The sequence below is a fragment of the Alexandromys fortis genome, unplaced genomic scaffold (assembly GCF_014885135.2).
Source record: "Alexandromys fortis isolate MF-2015 unplaced genomic scaffold, M_Fortis_MF-2015_v1.1 scaffold_157, whole genome shotgun sequence".
In the NCBI taxonomy this organism is placed as follows: Eukaryota; Metazoa; Chordata; class Mammalia; order Rodentia; family Cricetidae; genus Alexandromys; species Alexandromys fortis.
In genome coordinates, this window is record NW_026068041.1 from 794,182 (window position 1) to 809,133 (window position 14,952).

At 46.9% G+C, this 14,952-nt stretch overlaps 1 protein-coding gene across 2 annotated transcripts; it reads left to right on the top strand.

The window, feature by feature from the left end:
- Positions 1–236: 236 nt before the first annotated feature.
- On the top strand, positions 237–13,744 carry Josd1 (Josephin domain containing 1). Of its 2 annotated transcripts, none has more exons than XM_050165591.1 (4): positions 237–421; positions 10,187–10,315; positions 10,432–10,626; positions 11,805–13,744. In XM_050165591.1, the coding sequence occupies exons 1-4, from the start codon at positions 237–239 to the stop codon at positions 11,902–11,904; spliced, it is 609 nt and encodes a 202-aa protein (XP_050021548.1). In that variant the 3' UTR covers positions 11,905–13,744. The 2 variants fall into 2 exon arrangements, with proteins under 2 accessions (XP_050021548.1, XP_050021549.1); XM_050165592.1 differs by having other exon boundaries at positions 10,432–10,616.
- Positions 13,745–14,952: the final 1,208 nt, after the last annotated feature.

Here is a 14,952-nt window from a genome sequence, read left to right on the forward strand (position 1 = left end):
ATAAACTAATCTAAAAGTTATTTTTTTCTATAGAGAAGACAGAAGAGGTGGATTTTTTTTTGTCCCTTTTGATTTCAGCCTTTTCTCCCAGTGACAAAGCATAAATCATGGACACCAGAGAATAAGGTGAACCTCAGGAATCTGAAGACGGAAGCCTAGACCTAGACCTTCTGAATCCGGGGGGCGGAAAGGAGTGGGGTGTTTATCAGCTCTGTCTGGAACCTAAATCGAAAAACATGAGTTGCATGCCATGGAAAGGAGACAAGGCCAAATCTGAATCCCTGGAGCTTCCCCAGGCAGCACCCCTACAAATCTACCATGAGAAACAGCGCAGAGAACTCTGTGCCCTTCACGCCCTCAACAACGTCTTCCAGGACAGCAACGCCTTCACGCGGGAAACGCTGCAGGAGATTTTTCAGAGGTAAGACCCCCCCTGCTTGGCATCGTGATCCTCACTTCTTGATATTTCTGAATTTGTGTGGGTGGGGCGATGCCTCGGGGACATAAACCTTCAAACCTACGGGTTTGGAATTGGAAGGAGCGCAGGAATGGTTGGCAATCGCCATCTCTGGGCCGTCTGTTGTGGAGTAGCCTCAGTTGTGCGGTTACCACGGCTCTGGTCAGTCAGGGAACTCCATGTTGCATGTGTTATTCCCATTTTGAAATGCAGACAGAGCTATGCAGAGCTCCTTAATTTCCTCCAAATAACCCGACAAGCCATGGACTCAGGGTTGAGTTCAGGTTTCTATCTCTGCTGATAGTCACTGCTATAATGCCTCCCTTCCAGACCCTGCCACCAAGGACTTTACAGTCTAGAGGGGATACAAGATGCACCCACGGTCAACTGTCACCAAAGGTGGGACATGATGGGCACCACAAGGAAAGTCTACCCACAATGCTTAGCTTTTCTGAGGCCATGTGCTGGCCAGGGTGCTCTTCATATATTGTTTTGTATGACTCTCCTCACCATCATTTTACTGATAGAGAAATGGACAGAAAGGTCAAGTGATTTGTCCAGAGTGGCTCCTGAACAGCAGAGCTGAGAGAGGAGCTGGCTCCAGATCTCGCCTCTTCCTTGGGGCTGGTGAGAAATTCAGGGATGGAGTATGCAGGAGTTCCTAGGTGTGTTCCCTAGCACTGCCCCCCCCCCCCGAAAGAAAAATGATGCCTTTCGGACCCCTTAGAGCAAATATGTCACTCCACAAGTGGTCAGAGTTCAGTTTTATGCTCATTGCTTTGGCTTTTGAAAAGTCTTTGACCAACAGCCTTGAGCGTTGTGGTGTCCTGCTGGACCCAGCAGCATGGCTGCTGTCCACAGCAGCTTTGATGGCTAGCCTGTCTATCCCTCCAGCAGAGAAAGCTCAGGATCCTTTGAGACTCCAGGCCACCTTTTTGATACTCCTCACTTGGAGATGAAGTAGCCGCAGCACAGGAATTACAGCTAGAATCAGCCTGTTTGGGGTGCTTTGTAAAGCATAGCTGTGGATGGACCACTTATCCTGAAGGAACCGAAGGTCTCTGAAAAGAGCAAACCTGAGTGCTCTTAAGAGTCATTATTTCCCAATGCCGGTAAAGACCAGAGTAACGCCCTTGCCTTAGCCGGGCAGATGTGCCTTTTGGTTCAGGACCACTATCTGCCAGTATAGTTCAGGCATCGGGAAATGAAGCCCTAGGAGGTAAGAGAACGTGTCTTCCACCACCCAGTCATGTGACAGAAAGGAGGACCCAGATTTCTGAACTGCCTCCTTCTGGGCAGCTCTGGATTGTTTCCTAATCTGTCGCCAGGGAGAAGGAAATGACTCACCGTATGTACCTGAGTGTGCTTGGTGCTCTGTCTAGATTGACACCCCCACCCCCCCCAGCCACCTTAGCAGTGCTCTGGGAACCAGGACTGAGTGGATGCAGTTTGCCTAGTTTTACCCACCAGTAATAAATGTCAGATTATTATTGGTTAGTTAGTTCTACTCAGGTTGACAGATTTTGACCTCTGTGAGTTTGGCTCCTGGGCTGATAGGAGTTAATTATCTTGAGACCACTAAAAGACCAACACTGCACGTTTTTGTTTTTGTTTTTTTGTTGTTTTTTTTTTTTTTTTTTCGAGACAGGGTTTCTCTGTGGCTTTGGAGCCTGTCCTGGAACTAGCTCTGTAGACCAGGCTGGTCTCGAACTCACAGAGATCCGCCTGCCTCTGCCTCCCGAGTGCTGGGATTAAAGGCGTGTGCCATCACCGCCCGGCTCTCACTGCACCGTTTTGAGGGCTGTCTTTGCACAGGCAGCTGAGCCCTTGTGCCCAGTTTAGGAGGTAGGTTCTGTGGTTCCCCCTATTCCAGAAGAAGAAATCAGGACATGGAGTTTGTAGTTGCTAAAGGTCAGATTTTGGCCCAAGCTTTATAGCTCCAGGGCCCGCCTCCAGAGTGCTCCTCCTGGCATGCTGCAGATGGGAAAAGCTCTTTAAAGAAGCAGGAACTTCAGTAGCCTCCTTTCCAGCTAGTAAGCGGGCTGGACTGGGGGTCTGGGCTGCATCATCAGGTGTTTGTGAATAACACTGGGCGTCTTTCAGATGAGCTCTCCCTGAGTGAGAGGTGCTGAATATCTGCTAGCACCCACAGGGCTTGCTCCTTTTGAAGCATTTGCAAACTGTGGTATTTCTGTGTTCCTGATGAGCACAGTACAGGCTGACCAGCAAGAGAATTCCAGGAAAGGAGTTCTATAATAGAGCAGTTTTATGTGTGTGGATAAGTCGGGACTTCACCCCCTTCCCCCGCCCCTGTGTATGGGAGGAATCCAGAAGAAACTGTAAAGGAAGAAGGCAAGAGAGGGAAGACTAACCACTCACAGTGTGCTAGGTACTGGGAGGCATTGTGCAGAAACAAGCCGAGCAAGGCACCTTGGGGCTGTCCGTGGGGCAGGTCTAAGAGACTGAGGTGCAGAGAGAGCCATGGACAGTGGAGCAGTTTAGAAATGAACAGTTGGTCTCTTTAGAAACTTGCATTTATGGTGCTGGAGAGATGGCTCCGTGGTTAAGAGCACTAGCTGCTCTTTCAGAGAAGTTCAGTTTCCAGCACCCACATGGCAGTTAACAGCTGTCTGTTACTCCAGTTCCAGAGGATCTGGCACCCTCATACAAACATGCATCAAGCAAAAACACCAGTGCACACACATGCGCGCGCGCGTGCACAAACACACACAATCTTAAGAAAAGAAACTGATATTCCCAGGGAAGAAACTGGCAAGGTTAATCCATGCTGGTGTACAAACGAGACTCCTGAGTGGTAGAAAAGGGAGGAAAGTGTTGATAAGAATTGTTTGCTGCGAGGGAGTTCATCATGGCAGCTGAGTTTTAGCCAGTTAAAGGGGGGAGACACAAAAGCAGGGTGAAGTTTTAATAGAGTTGTGGAGATGGGATGACTCATGCTCGGATACGAAGTGAGTAAGAATTTAGAATGGAGCTAATGCTGATTAGCAGCGAGGGAGGGTCAGGTGGAAGGGGCTTGACCTGGAGAAGCTCCTCAGGCAGCGGCACGTGTCTCCAGTATATCCACCTGTGTGCTTCACCGTGTCTGTACATAAACTTTAAAAAAGAGGGCTGAGAGGTGAGCTCTCAGAGTAGCACTGACCTCTTGACCTTATGCATACTCAGCAGCTGTTCTGCTGCTGTACACTTCAGCTTGTGGTAGCATGCATTTTATTTACTGTGTTTCATGTGTATGGGGGTTTGCCTGTATGAATGTCTGCATCACATACATGTGTTGGATTCTCTAGAACCGAATGTCAGCAGCCATGTGCCTACTGGAAACCAAACCTGGGTCTTTAGAAGAACAACCAGTGTTCTTAACCACTGAGCCATCTCTTTAGCCCCTCTAATAGCAAAGGGCTCCTTTTTTTTGGTTAGACTACTTTGGAAATACGTAGGCCTGAAACATTTTGTTTGGTTCTTTCCCATTATTTTAGTGACCAGAAGTTCTTGCAGCAAGCTGTGCATGCCTCCCCTAAATAGAATAGCTATTAAAATCTGACTAGACAGAAACTAGCCTGGTGACAGGGAAACATTCTGTTGAAGGAGGAACCAGGTTAGGCGTGCTGGTGAGCGTCACAAAAGGTAAGCGCTCCGGTTTCTCTACTGGTCATTCGTCATGAGAGATGGGAGGAGCCATACTGAAAAGTTTGAGCAGGTGAGAAACTAAGAAAAGTGCTGAGGGTTTTTGTTTGTTTGTTTTGGTTTTTGAGACAGGGTTTCTGTGTAGTCCTAGCTATCATAGAATTTACTCTATAGACCAGGCTGGCCTCAAACTCAGAGATCCATCTGCCTCTGCCTCCTGAGTTTTGGGATTAAAGTCATGTGCCACCACTGCCTGGCTAAGGGGCTGAGTATTAACCTCTAGGGATTGGAGGAGCTCATCCAAACTTGTGAGGGGAATAGCTGACATGTCCCTACTCTATGAGCTGTGTTGTATTTAGAAAAATATCAGGAAATTCAGATGAAAGAAAGAAGGGAGAGAAAAGTTGATTAAATCTTTCCTTCCATCCCTGCTTCTCCCTCTTCATTAAAATCCAAAATCAGCACCACAGCAGACAGAGTAGTGACTCTGGAGGGGACTGAGGACAGTAGTAGTAACCTGGGCTATGGCCCACCTGAGAGCTTTTCAAATCTTACCCAATTCTGGCTGCAGTAGCAAACACCAGATGCTTGCTACAAGCCCCAGGATTTCTGTAGAAATCAGCAAGGCAGTTCTGGGCAGCAGGCACTGTACCCAAGAGGCTCTGGTGGTGTGCTGATGGACTGTCGCGGGGAAGTAACCGTGGGCAGTTGAGTGCTGTCCTCGCTGCTAGGTCCTTGCTGTGCCACTTACCTGGCACCTGCACGTGACTGTGAAAGTCACTGTAACCTTTGCACCTCAGCTTCCTTATTTACAGAAAGATTGTAGAAGGATTAAATGATAAAGCCTATGAAGCAGCTAACCCAGTCAATTATCCTTAAAAGGAAAAAAAGGACTTTTGGGAGGGCAGGGGGAGGATTAGGGGTGCCCATCCCTGTAGAATGGAATGGAAATTGTTGTTAGCATTTCCTATATTGATCAGTTTGGATTTGTTTTTTAAAGGAAATCTCATGTAGCCCAGACTGGTCTGGAGCTTGTTATATATAGAAAAATGACTCTGAGCTTCCGATCCTCGGCCCTCCACCTCCCAAGTGCAAGTGCCAGCTAGATAACAGTAGTGTGTCATTGCTCCCTATGTTGATCAGTTTGGACATGTTTATTAGATGCCAATGCCAGGCTGAGACATAGCATTAAAAGAATTCCAGGGACTCACTGTTTGAATGCATGCCAAATGAATTCTTCAATAAATTAGTATTGATGGTGTTTGGATAAATTTGGATTATGTGTGGTCCTCTGTGTCTCCCTCCATTTTCAGAGTCAGGAAGGATTCTGTGGAAGAGAGGATGTAAGGTTGAGTCTGAAGAAGCTGTGGGATTTGGCCTGTAGTCAGAAATAGGATAAACCACTAAAGGCCACATAGTCTGATGCCTGAAGTATACCAAGCTCCCCGGAGAGGACGGCAGCGGATTGAATAGAGTGGGACCCAGAGTTGGCTAGGCAGGCACTAGGCTGGAGAAGAGGGTTAAGTGAGGCCTTGGTGAGTGTGGGAGAAAGATCTGCGCTCACCTTTTGGGAGGAGCTTGCGGGCTAGCAGAAGAGTCTGGGAGCTTTCAAAAGCTCAGTGTGAGACTAGGGGCCTCGGTTAGGAAATGTGAGAACAGCAGGAGAGGGTCTGAATCTTAACAAGATTTCTAAAGAGATGAGAGCAGACAGGAGATCTTGGGACAGCAGTCCTGAAAAGCAGCCTTCAGAACGATGTCTGTGTAGCCATTGAGGGCTGAAGCACGGTGTGTAACCTTCTCTATGCTAGGGACTCGTTCCTGCTTTACTTGCTGGCTCATCCTGTGTTACTGTATTGAAATATTAGCTGCCTCTCAGAGTCTCCAAAGTGAGCATGGAATTGGGAGACTGAGGAGAGCACTGCCCTGGGCGTGAGCATGCAGGGAGGTAGCCTGTAAGAGGTTGAAGGTTTAGCCTTATTTCTAGTGATGTCATCTTCCTTGTATTGGTCAGAGACTCTCCAGGAAAGATTGAAGCCACACAATAGGTTCCTGAAGAGTGGGTAGAGGGAAAGGATCTGCTACCGCCCACATGTGGTCTCCTCTCCACTTCTCCACTGCCAGGAGAGGGAACCTGGGTCCTAGTGCTCTATGTTTCAGCCTGGGGACTCAGGACTCAACAGACCTTTGGCTCAGCAACCTGATACCACCTCCCATCCCACCCTGACTCTTGGGTCTCCACTGTAAGCCACATAACTGGATTCTCATTAACGCAGGTTTGAGCTTAATTCTGCCAGCTGTTAGTGTTCATGGACAAGTCAGTTAAGTCACCTGACTTCATGTGGTGGAGTGTCACAAGCCTAGCATTCCCAGCACGGAGGAGTTGGAGGCAGGAAGGAGGATCAGGAGTTTGAAGTTATCCTCAGCTACATAGGGACTTTGAAGCTAACCTAGGCTACATGAGACCTTCTTTGGGGGGTAGTTGGAGGGTTCAAAACAGGGTTTCTCTGTGTAACAGTCCTGGTTGTTCTGGAACCGGCTGTGTAAAGCAGGCTGGCCTTGAACTCAGAGATCCACCTGCCTCTGCCTCCTGTGTGCTAGGATTAAAGGTGTGCACCACCACCTGTTGAAACCTTTTATAAGAAAAGAAAAAAGTTCTTTAAAAATTTACCTAACTTTAGAATTAAAAAATGTTTATTTTTATTATTTAAAAATTGTCAGAAAAGAAATTAAATGTCGGGCAGTGGTGGTACACGCCTTTAATCCCAGCACTCAGGAGGCAGAGGCAAGCATATCTCTGTGAGTTCGAGGCCAGCCTTGTCGACAAGAGCTAGTTCCAGGACAGGCTCTAAAGCTACAGAGAAACCCTGTCTCAAACAAACAAATAAAAAAGAAAAAAAAAAAAAGAAATGAAAAGAAAGGGCACATTAAAAGAGAGGAAAAAAAGGACCACCCACAGCCATGGCCCTCATTGGGACTGCTTTCTGCTGCCTAGACACCCAAGGTCTGAGTGCCTATGGGAAGGAGCTCTTTGACAAAGCCAACAAACACCACTCTTTGCACAGCCTGGTCCTGCTAGAATTACCCTATTGCAGAAAACTCCTCTGGGGCTAGCTTCTGAAACTACTTTATTCTGCACCAGCTCTTACTGTCAGGCTCTGAGTGGAAACAGTAGCATCCAGGTTGTGAGTCCTGTTCGAGGGAGGCTGCTAATTTTAGGCTGACTTGCCTTGGCTTTTTGAGGCCTATTGTTTAAATGCCCAGTCTGAGTAATTGGGGTTGGGGCTTGAAGCAGAAAAGGTATTAAAAGAAAATGGCACATAAAACATCATGTGTAGGTATGTGTGTGTGCCCATGAGTGCAGGAACCTGCAGGACCAAGAGGCATCAGATCCCTGGGAGCTGGAGGTTGATGTCTGTGAGCTGCTTAATGTGGATCCTGGGAACCACTCAGGTCCTCCAAGAGAGCAAACCTTTCTAGCCGAAGAGCCATGTTTTCAGCCTCGGACCTCAGGATTATTTACTTAAATAGGATGAATTCATACCTCCCAGTGTGGGAATTAAATGAGGCACTTACTAAAGCAGTAGTCCTAGCATTGAGCAAGTGATGGTCATCAGAGGAAATGGCATTTGGTTACAGCGTGTGGAACTGGTGCCTTTGGTCTGGAGATATCAAATGAGCCCTTTTCCCTTTAATTTTCATTATTTTTTTAATGCATAGGGTGGGGATATCAGTTTTCTCCAGTGGTTGTCACTGGGAATATCAGCCATGGGTAGGCCCCATGCCCAGGAGCAGTTGGTCAATACAAAACAGACTATATTTATATTTTGTCTAATTGATTTTTTTTCTATCTCCTCAGTTTGTTTTGATTTTCTTTTTTTAAGAGAAAAATCATGAATTTTGTGGCTAGGGAGGTAAGAAGGATCTGAGAGGGGTTGAGGGAAGAGAAAGAATATAATCAAAGGGCTGGAGAGATGGCTCAGAGGTTAAGAACATTGACTGCTCTTCCAGAGGTCCTGAGTTCAAGTCCCAGCAACCACACGGGGGTTCAGAACCATCTGTAATGAGGTCTTGTGCCCTCTTCTGGCCTGCAGGCAGAAATACAGGCAGAACAATGTACACATAATAATAATAATAAAGAATATGGCAAATATATTGTATGAAAAAAACTAACATCAGCCAGGAAAAAAATTTTATGTGTAGGCTGTTTTACCTACATCGATGTCTGTGTACCATATTTGTGCCTGGTGCCAGCAGAGGCCAAAAGGCATTGGGTCACCAGGTACTGGAATTATAGGTTGTTATGAGCCATCATATAGTAGCCAGTGCCCTTAACCACTAAGCCAACTCTCCAGCCATAAATCCCTGTGATGCCCAGTATGGTGGTGCACACCTTTAATCCCAGTACTTCGAAGGCAGAGGCAGACAGATTTCTGTGAATTACCTACTGCAAGGGCTTGTCTACAATAACAACAACAACAACAACAAAAAGATATGTTGGCTTTCCAGTCAAAATGGTCTTCCCCATCTCCTGGTTTGTCAAGACTGTGAAAATAAACCAGGTGGTGGTGGGGCACGCCTTTAGTGCCAGCACCTGGAGAGGCAGGCAGATCTCTGTGAGTTCAAGGCCAACCTGGTCCACAAGAGCTAGTTCCAGGACAGGCTCCAAAGCTACAGAGAAACCCAAGTCGAAAAAAAAAAAAGCAACAACAACAAAAAGACTGTGAAAATAAAATGATAGGATTGGAAATGCCTTCTGTACAGGCCTCAGTAGGAAAATGGAATTGCTGAAAGGAGCAATAAAAAAGAAAGGGCTTGAAATAGGTGGGGTGATGCATACCTGTAATGGTAGCACTTTGGAGCTGAGGCAGGAGTATCCTCACCTCAGGGCCAGCCTGAGCTAGTATGGAGACTTTAGTTGAAAGCTGGGTAGGCCACCAGAACTACAATTGAGTTTGTTTGGTTTAAGGTTTGTTTTTTTGTTTGTTTCCAAGACAGGACTTCTCTGTGTAGCCCTGGCTGTCCTGGAACTCACTCTATAAATCAGGCTGGCCTCGTACCCAAAGATCACCTGCCACTGCCTGTAAGTTTATTTTGTTTGTCTGAGTTGATTTTGTACGGGCACACATGCATGGACACACATGCAGGCACACTGTCTGGAATGGGCTCTATACTCCAGTTTAATATAGCCCTCATTAGAGTTTATTACCATTCACTTGGCTCCTGTTCAGACATTTATGCTGCCTGTCTCAACTACTGTCGACCTCTGAGTAGTCAGTAATAATGATTACTGAAGTACAGGTCTTAAATAGAGTATTTAAATTGCAAAAGGCAGGAGCAACAATCACTGGCTGTCATTTAAATATCACCTATCTTTTACTAGTTCTTTATTTTATTTTATAGTGAAGGTCTCACTATGTAGTTTCAACTGGCCTACAACTCACTAAATAGATGAGGCTGGACTTGAACTCACAGAGACCTTCCTGCTTCTGCCTCCTTAGTGTCAGAATTAAAGGTGTGTCGCCACTGGCACCACCACTACCACGCCCAGCTTTGTCAGTGTTTTTTTTTTTTTGTTGTTGTTGTTGTTTGTTTTTCGTTTGTACTTTTAAGGTTTGTATGAAACAAATAGCATCAGTAGGAAGGCTATGCTGACAGGAATTTGTAAAGGAGACCAGCATCTCTGTGCATCAGTTCTTTTTTGTTTTTCAAAGCAGGGTTTCTATATGTAACAGTCCTGATTGTCCTGAACTAGCGCTTGTAGACCAGACTGGCCTCGAACTCACAGAGATCTGCCTGCCTCTGCCTCCCGAATGCTGGGATTAAAGGGGTGCGCCACCACTGCTTGGTCTGTGGATCATTTCTTGTGGTCATTCCTTCGCTGTAACCCTCCTCTCAAAAGGCCAGACAGGTCTCAACCTTCCTGGATGTTTTTGCAAGGGGGAGGCAATCTCCAGGCTAGCTTGTTTGTGAGATTATTCTGCCAAGAGAACCAGCTTCCAGGGCAATGCTGCAAAATGCTTTTCAGGTGGTCCTAGGCTGGGGAGGCTGGCAGACCAGCAAGCCTAAGCTTTTCCTTTACATTTGTAGGTTGTCTCCAAACACTATGGTGACGCCCCACAAGAAGAGCATGCTGGGAAATGGGAACTATGATGTGAATGTCATCATGGCAGCACTTCAAACCAAAGGCTATGAAGCTGTTTGGTGGGACAAGCGCAGGTAGAGAACCAAACTTGATTTGGCGACAAGGGCCAGCCATGGCACCAACCCCAAGTGAATGGGGGCAACCATGGAGAGTGGCTGCTGCAGAGTCTGACACCTTTTCTTTCCTGCAGGGACGTGGGTGTCATTGCTCTCGCTAACGTCATGGGATTCATCATGAACCTACCCTCCAGCCTGTGCTGGGGTCCCCTCAAGTTGCCTCTTAAAAGGCAGCACTGGATCTGCGTTCGTGAGGTGGGAGGGGCCTACTACAACCTTGACTCCAAACTCAAGACTCCAGAGTGGATTGGAGGCGAGAGTGAGCTCAGGTGACCCCTAACAGCTGGGCTGCTGCGCGTTTAGTTTGGCGTGCTGGGGAGTCAAGCTCATCTGATTACCTGACAAAGGAAATGAAATTCCTGTGTCCTTGGATCTTTGCCCTGCCTTCTTGGAATCAGGGTCTTTAAGACTCAGAACTCCATCCATCCTGTGATCCTAGCTTTCTGATCTGGTGGGACTGACACTGTCACCTTCCATTTAGATAACTGCCAGTTATCAGACAGGGTTAAATTTCTCTGTTTACTTATTTATTTTTTGAGACAGAGTCCCTCTATGTATTCCCAGTTGTCCTGGAACTCCTTATGCAGACTAGACTGGTCTTGAACTCAGAGATCTGCCTTCTGCCTGCCCTTGCCTCTTGAGTGTAAAGACATTTGCCACCACCACGCCCAGCCCCGTAACTGAAGCTTTTTCCTTTTATTATTATATGTGTGTAGGTGTGTGTGCTCCTAGGCATGTGTGGAAGCCAGAGGACAATTTTTAGGGGGTTGGTCTTCTTCCACTGGGGTTCCTGGAATCTCCTTCAGGCTGTCAGTCAGCCCTGCTTGGCAAGTGTTTTATCTTGAGCTGGCCCAGGTTTTATGCTATTTTTTTTGACACTTAGTAACCATTAGAATATGCAGTGTTCTAGAACTCACACCAGCACACTAATGGTAGTAATCTCTGAGAATGAGCAGAAATTGTATATCTGTGTGAGGGTGCTGGATCCTGGTGTTACAGACAGTTGTGAGCTGCCATATGGGTGTTGGGAATTGAACCTGGCTCCTCTAGAAGAGCAGTCAGTGCTCTTAACCACTGAGTCATTTCTCCAGCCCCGAGACTGGAGTTCTAATAGAAATGGAGAGGTAACCAAACATGGAACCTCTAAGTCACCCTTGGAGTTTTAAGATTGCCACAGGGATAGCCTAGGTGGTGGTGGTGGTGGCGCACACCTTTAATCCTAGCACTCAGGAGGCAGAGGGCAGGTGGACCTGAGTTTGAGGCCACTTGGTCTACAAAGCAAGTTCTAGGACAGCCAGAGCTATAGAGAGAAACCTTGCCACAAACAGAACTGATTGGTATGAGTGATAAATGGGGAGGTCTCTATCTTAGTGAATGGGCGGCCCCACAACTGAAATCTGCAACTCACTAGCATCTCGTTTCTTGTTGCCTATTCCCTCTTCCATAGGAAATTTCTAAAATACCATTTGCGAGGAAAAAACTGTGAACTCCTACTGGTGGTACCAGAAGAAGTGGAAGCCCATCAAAGCTGGCGAGCAGATGTGTGACAGTTATGCTGGACCTGCTCTTCGCCTCAACCTCCAGCCCTCTTTGATGTGCTGTGGCCTCTACAGTGGGTCTGTCCAGCCACTTCCCTAAACATCTCATTGGGTTTCCCCCTCAAATTTGACAGTGCAATAGGACAGGTGTGTGGACTGTCACAGCCACCAAGCACTGTCTGTGCCTGGGGGAAGAAGGTAGGAGCTCTGAACATTTAGGGCAAGCCATTTAACACCTTTTCTATTTTAGAGAAGGGAGGTAAGAGGGGTGGGGGGCTTGCTTACTTCCCCCTTTCTATGAGGACTTGATACAAGTTCTGCTGGTAGTTGTCACTGATGCTCCAGGCTCACAGGGAACACACACTTCCTCTTTTTCTCTCCTGTGGCACCAGGGGGTCCAAGGACACAGTACATGCACAGCCCAGTGACTAGTTCAAAGGACCCAAGCATAAGCGTCTCAGGAAACTGTCAGGCCCCCAGCGGTGGCACTACATGCCGTCTGCAATCCATAATGCCACTTCCTACCCCATTTAAAATCCTAGCCAGCCTTGGAGTTTTATAATGAGAAGTTCTGATATTCCAAAGTGGGTAAATTGCACAGTATTCCAGCAAGACAATGGTGAAAGATGCCTAATGTTGTGTGGCTGAAGCCACATTAGGACAGTCATGGGTAGCTTTTCACTCAAATTATGTCCCAACATTTCACTACATTGACATAGGAGGCTCTGGGGCAAAGGACAATGAAGAGGGACAGTACTCCTAGTTGGCTCATTTTAACAAAATCAGAAACACATCTGCCATTGACACCAAATTTCATAGGGACAGAGTTGGGTGAGGAAACTGCCATGAAAATGAGCCTCGCAGTCTGAGAGTGAGAACTGGCAGGCACATCCTGGGCTCCAGAGTTGCAGGTTATTATGCACGAAGCTAGAGGCTCTGAGTTTGGCATCTTTGTATAGTTTCCATTACAAACTGAGGGTTGGCTCACCCCCACCTCAAGTAATTCTAGACCATTTTTCTCCTGTAATTTTAGAAAATAAGTAATTACCATACCACACACCAGTGTGGTTGTGGTGGCCTTCAAGGCAGGTGGGCAGGCAGGTGACCTGGCCAGTCCTTAGGGAGTCCTGGTCTCCGCAGGTCTGAGAGCTGTCCCACTGTCGATCCTGAGCAAGCTTACTGGGGTGAAGCGGGGGCTGTCTCCCCACTGACTGGAGTGCATGTTTACACCAGCACTTCTCTGCACATGCATCTTCAATCCAACAAGGCCGTTTTTTATTCGAGCAGCAGAGGGCCCCAAGTGGCTACTGCAACTCAACCACGGTCATCTGTACCATTTTCTACACCGGATCTGCTTGGCACCATGGGGAGCTCTGACCCTGCACAATGACATTCCAATCACTACCAGCCAGAAGTTACAGCCGACCTTGCTGATCAGGCACAAGCAGGACCTTGGGTCCATTGGCACTGTCGGTGGTAGTAAGCCATTTCTTGGGAAGAGGAGACTCCTCCCTACAGATCTGCTTGGGCCTGTGCAAACAGCACTGGAAAGGAGTCCCATGCACGCGGAATCCATGAGCCAAGTGGAATGTACAAAGACGCTTAAGCATTTCAGGGCTGGTCTGTTCATATCCAATCTGGTGCTTAGGAACAGGGACCCATGTTGATGCCCAAGGGCAAAAAGCCCCATTCCTTTTAAGGAAGGGGAGCCTGACCTTGATGCCCAGCAAGGGGCAGCCCTAGGCTTTGTTCTTCTTGCTTTATTCCCTTTTTTTTTTGTTGGCCTTGTGCTGGGTTTGTTTACAAAGATGTATTTTGTTTAACCAAATATTAAAAATGAAAAACTGAACACATTTGTTGCCTAACTATGTAAAAACCTTTGGTATGATTCTGACATAAAGGGATTTGTTACCACTCTGAGATACACTGTCAAATTTCCTACCTGAAAAGCCAAGACAAAGTATTTACTTAGTGGGATTTAGTTCAGAGGTGCCCAACCACCGTTGTCCTACCAGAGGGGACGCTGAAGCAACATCATGTGTTTGAGGTCAGTATGGAATCCAGCTAGCCATAGCCTGCCTCAAAAAAAAGGGGGGGGGGGCTGGGAAGATGATGGAACGGAGGACACGTGCTTGTTCCTCCAGAAGACCAGGGTTCAATTCCCAGCACCCACATGGCAGTTTACATCTGTCTGTAACCCCAGTTCCAGGAGATCTGATACCTTCACACCAATTCACATAAAGTTTAAAACAAACAAAAAATACCCTGAGGCATTTGCATTTTACTGTAATTTTATTTTACTTTATTTTATTTGGTTTTTCGAGACAGGGTTTCTTTGTGGTTTTGGAGCCTGTCCTGGAGTCCTGGAACTAGCTCTTGTAGACCAGGCTGGTCTCGAACTCACAGATATCCGCCTGCCTCTGCCTCCCAAGTGCTGGGATTAAAGGCGTGCGCCACCACCGCCCAGCTTTTACTGGAATTTTAAAATGAGACTTCTGTTGGAGTTTACCTTTTGACTGTCTATTAGTGTTTCTCTAATTATCAAGTGAAAAGCCAGACACAGCGGAGCTGTTGGCCTCGAGAGCACACAACAGTATAACAGTGGTCTAGGTAGAAGGCTGGCTTTGAATCCAGATCCTGTAGTGACAGGCCTTCTACTGGTTCCTTAACCCATGGGAATAGTACATCCTCCTCAATCATACAGTGCCACTGGGAATTACAAAATAGGATCAGAAAACCTGCACAATAAATTATCACACTGGGTGTGGTGTCGCACAAGTTTGATCCCAGCACTCGAGGCAGAGGCAGGCAGGCAATCCTGAGCCAACCTGGTCCATATAGACCATGTTTTAAGAGAAAAGACCAACACTGAGTGGGAAAACTTCAAGGTTCAAAGATAGGACAATAGTAGGATCCATTTACCAGAGGCTCACTTAAAAAAAAAAAAAAAAAAAAACAGCCGAGCGATGCTGGAATTAAAGGCACGTGCCACTACTGCCTGCTGTCCCTGGCGTTCTAAAATGGCCTCAGTTTAAAATACGTAACACAAACACAGCA